A 4999-nucleotide genomic window follows, 5' to 3' on the forward strand; every position below is an offset into this window, starting at 1 on the left:
TCCAATTGAACGAAAAAATAAAGTAGATATTTGAACTTGGATGAATTTAAATAAATCTAATTTAATTTTTAATTGCATTTGATCCAAATCTATACGAATCAAAATCAAAATCTTTAACTTTAAACTTCCATATGCAAAGCCAATGAAAAATAACAGAGAATAAATAAGGACAATTTAATTCTTTTTGGTTGTTGAGATTTAGTCAGCACGAATGATTAATTTTCGATCAGTCAATCTTATCTCATGTTTGTATTATAGTAAATATAAAAAATAATAATAATATTTGAAAATATGGATATTGATCTTAAATTTAAATTTGTATAAATTTAAATAGATATTATAATTTTATATATTTTATTTATTTAAATTTATATAAATTCAAACATAAGATGGGAATTTTGTACTTGGGGAAAAATAATAATAATTAACCTAAACTACCCCTAGTAAAACTACCAAAACAAAACCACCTATAAGTCCACGCATCACTCTCGTCTTGCTTTCCCTCTAAAGTCCAACTCTCTCTCTCTCTCAGCCCTCATTACTCATTTCATATCAACTCGGATTCGTATAGTTATAGCCTTTAAAATCCCTTTGATGGTTTAGTTCTTTCGCAAGTTCATGAAATTACAACTTGGACACTTTGACAGTGCCACTAGAGATTGTCACGCTCATCAACGATACATCTTCATACAGTTGTTTTCTTGCTTGTATTGATCCTTTTCTCAAGTTTTGCGGATTTGGGTTTTGGACCAGTTCCTGTAATTCAGCTACAGATTAATTACAGTCTATTAATTTGGTGAAAAATCAATGCCGAGGCAAAAGCCGGAAATTGAGGGCAGGATTAATGTAGGACAGTACGGCAAGATCCGAAAGCGAGGGTGTTCGTCGTCGTCGTCGTCGTCATTGAAGCAAAGATATCGATTCAAGCGAGCTATTTTGATCGGGAAGAAGGGTGGGTCGAGCACGCCGGTGCCGGAGTGGAGAATGGGCTCGAGGCCGCCGTCTTCTGCCGCAATAAATGCCGTGACGATGAAGCATCCGCAGTGCCGCGCCGGCGCCGGTGCCAGCGGCTGTGATGGGAAGGAACTTCCCGTCTCTGCGCGGAAGCTCGCCGCGACTTTGTGGGAAATCAACGAGGTTCCCTCGGCGCCGGCGATGAAGGACTCGGAGGAGATTAGGAACAGGAAAGAGAAGAGAAGAGTGGAGAAGACTGCGAAGCCGTCGCTGCCGCCACACTTGTCTGATCCATCGCACAGCCCTGCTTCTGAGGTGGGATTCGCTTTGGATGTTTCTGGGATTCTGGGTTGGCACTAGATTACAGAATTGGGTTTTAGTTGATGCATGAATTAGCAATTGTTGCATTAATTAGTGCACGTTTTGACAATTTTATTAGAATTTGCAGAGGACGGATCGATCCAGAAGTGAAACTCACAGGAGAAGAGCATCAGCCATTTCTCCGAAACCTCAGCTTGCTGATTACCATCTGGGAGGATTGGACTCTCATGGAAATTCCAGTTTAATGGAGGTAACTGAACCAAAAAACTTCAAATTTTATCGCAGACTTCGAAAACCATTGTTTGTGTATGTGTACATATACACTCTAGGCTTGATAATTTTAAACAAGGGTAAAAATTTTCAGGAATTTTCAGATCTGTGTGTTAAAAATGGAGCTTTTAGGACCTGGGTCTTCATTGTTTTTACATTTCATTTCAAAAACAAGAACATTCTTTGCACTTTCTTTGAAAATTAGCTCTGCCCCACCATTTAAGATGGATTCAAGATGGGAGAAATTGGAAATATAGCAGCACTTTGTGAAATAGCAACAGTATTGACTTTGGCAATGTATTATGCAATGCAGATCAAAACCCTATCGCGGGGCAGCACACCTGCTCGATGCTTAGTTGGAGTCAAGAGCCGTCTGAAGGATGTGAGTGATGGCTTGACCACATCTAGAGAGCTTCTGAAAGTTCTCAATCGCATTTGGGGTGTGGAAGAGCAGCATTCATCTGGCTTATTGCTTGTCTCGGCACTGCGTGGGGAGCTCAGTCGAGCTCGTGCCCAGGTTGATCAACTGATTCAAGAGCATCATTCTAGTCAGAACGAGATTAATTACCTTATGAAGCTTTTTGCAGAAGAAAAGGCGGCTTGGAAGAGCAAGGAACAATCTAGGATTCACGATGCTATAGCATCCATGGCGGCAGAGCTTGAGGTGGAGAAGAAGCTCAGAAGACAAACAGAAAGGCTGAACAAGAAGCTCGGGATGGAATTGGCAGATACAAAGGCAGCTTTATCAAAAGCAGTAAAAGAGCTTGAGGGAGAGAAGAGGGTGAGGGAGATACTGGAGCAGGTATGCGATGAGCTAGCCAGAGGCATTGGGGAAGATAGAGCACAGGTAGAAGAACTGAAAAGAGAATCGGAAAGAGTTCGGGAAGAGGTAGAGAAGGAGAGGCAGATGCTTCAGCTAGCCGATGTGTTGCGTGAAGAGAGAGTGCAGATGAAACTCTCTGAAGCAAAATTGCAGTTTGAGGAGAAAAATGCAGCTGTGGACAGGCTGAAAGATGAGCTGGAATCCTACTTGAGAACCAAATCGGGTAAAGAGAATTGCAATGAGTCTCCAAATTTCGGCATGGGTAAAGAATTCCAGGAGTATGGGAGGGAAATCTCCCCTGCTCTCTGTGAAAATGGCAAGGGAGAAGATAATGAAGGGGAAGTTGCAGATGACAGTGATGATGATTCAGCAGATAGCGACCTTCATTCCATTGAATTAAACATGGACAACAATAGCAAGAGCTACAGGTGGGGTTATGCTTGCGGGAATGATGTTCAAGATGATTCACAAAGCTCTTCGGTTTCTATTGACAAAGACATCAAGGGAAGTATGTCATCACCGGAGGAGAAAATACAATGGGGAAACATTTCCTTGGGAAGAGAAACTTCAGATTGTGTCGAATGGGACTTTGGTGCCAAGAGCAGAGAAAATTCAGATGGGTTGTCAGTAGCCTGGAGAGAAGACAATGAAGAAGAAATCAAGAGGAATAAATCAGTGAAGGGTCTCAGGGACTACATCCTCTCTGGATCCAAAACAGCATCCTCTCTAAGCTTTGCCAGTCCAACCAGACAGTGGAGCCAATCTCTGTCCTCACAGGGTCTTGGCAGTGCAGCTGCTCAAGAAGGTTCTGCTGTGCTGCACAACAACAGTTTGAATGCCAGGTTGATGGGAATCAGAGACGATCCCACATATTATTCCAGACAGTAAGAAGTTGTTCTTGCTGTTTTCCTTTCTCCTCCTACGAAAAAAGCTTGCTTGAGTTTTTTCACTGGCTGCTGGTCGCTGCTGCATTTGCATTTCTCATATAGCGAAATGATGAATGCAAGCTTCGGTGTATAAAATTTTGTAAAATGCTTTGTGGACCTACTTAAAAACTTTACCTGTACAAAAACTGCTAGTGTTGTTCAACACTTCATATGCCTCGAGTGTTTAAGCATTGCAATTTGTAGCTCAAGAGGAATATACATATTATATATGTTACGATTTGGGGGATTTTTGGAAAGGTAATTTGGGTTTTTCAGAGTTTAGATGGGCATTTCTCTCCTCTCTTCCTCATTTTTGACCAATGAACTTGATTTCTTCACCATTACGTTTAATTCACAAAAATAGAATGTGAATAGAAAGAAATGAAAATTTAAATGAAAAGTAAATTTGCATTGTTTACATTAACAGAAAATAAAAATTAAATTTTTATTAAATTTTTATTTCTTTTTCCATTTCATTCTTTGGGCTAAATGGGATGCAACTTTATAAGCAAATACTACATATAAAGCTAAAGTTTTGAAGCGAACACCATTTACATCATGTTTGGCTTTGGCTTGAGGAATGTAATGAGGTAGGAATGAAAAACACTGAAAATTTCAATGTAAAAAATGAATATATATATTTGATTCTATCCCATTCAATTTCATTCCATTCCCATTAACCAAATATATAGTTAGAATAAACAAAAGCAACGACACCATTGGAGCAGTCAAAAGCTAGCCTTTTTCCTTAATTATAAATTAATTTCACATGTTCAGGGTGTATGTACACCCTTACCTAACTTGGTATGCAGAAATTGAGTAGAATGAGTGGAATCGAATGTAAAATTATATAGCAAATATGTAAAATTATAAAAATAAATATTGTCCCATTCCATATTTTTACATACCGATCATTAATGTATCTGCCTGTGTATGGTTTGTTTATTTATTTTCGTTTTTTCCCATGCATTAGAAGCTTCGCAGAAATAAGACTCTAAAGCTAGCCCTCTCACACCCATTTAAGGAAAAAAGGGCAAACCAATTCATTGCAAGCTCCAAATACCACTAGTGAATGAGTTTATGATTCATTTTCATAAATTGCATTAGTTGGGTGATCCATTTTAGAGTAATTACATGCTTTTAGATAAAACAGATGGATTCTCAAATGCTTGAATACTAACATTTTAAATTTAAACCTGTTGAAACGATTATTGTATTGTAGGCAAACTACATGCGTATATACATATTGTACACAGGTATGACTTGTAGTTTGGCAATGACTTGAAAATCTAGGTTGGCTACAGCTATAAGCAAATAAAAATGCAACACAAGCCAAATAATATGGAGCATGTTAGAATAACCAAACAGTGTCATAAAATATGAATATAGCGTAATGGGTAGCATCACCTAAACAGCATTATGTGGAGGCATGCTTCTCTGTTTTTAAAATAAATTGTCATAAAGAATTAGCTCATTTGTTCCCACACGGGGAGGAGCATCATTCAATGGTCTGTAACCTTAGATTCTATTCCCCTATTATAAGATCAGCAGGCATGTGCATTTTGGTAGAATGGACTATTTTACTTCACCAATTATATAGCTTTTGTTCTTCTTGTCTTTTGTATTGTTTGTGTTTTTTTATTGGCCGTTTTAAAATACAACATTCTAGAAGGCCTTAGAATCACAAATGCACAACTTTGACAGC

General features: G+C 38.6%; 1 protein-coding gene across 1 annotated transcript; it reads left to right on the forward strand.

The window, feature by feature from the left end:
• The first annotated feature begins 490 nt into the window (after positions 1-490).
• On the forward strand, positions 491-3556 carry LOC131149825 (uncharacterized protein At5g41620). The gene is made up of 3 exons (XM_058100592.1): positions 491-1269; positions 1403-1525; positions 1859-3556. Exons 1-3 carry the CDS (start codon positions 808-810, stop codon positions 3254-3256), a joined length of 1983 nt encoding a protein of 660 aa, XP_057956575.1. The 5' UTR covers positions 491-807; the 3' UTR covers positions 3257-3556.
• Positions 3557-4999: the final 1443 nt, after the last annotated feature.

The sequence above is a fragment of the Malania oleifera genome, chromosome 2 (genome assembly GCF_029873635.1).
Source record: "Malania oleifera isolate guangnan ecotype guangnan chromosome 2, ASM2987363v1, whole genome shotgun sequence".
Taxonomy (NCBI): Eukaryota; Viridiplantae; Streptophyta; class Magnoliopsida; order Santalales; family Ximeniaceae; genus Malania; species Malania oleifera.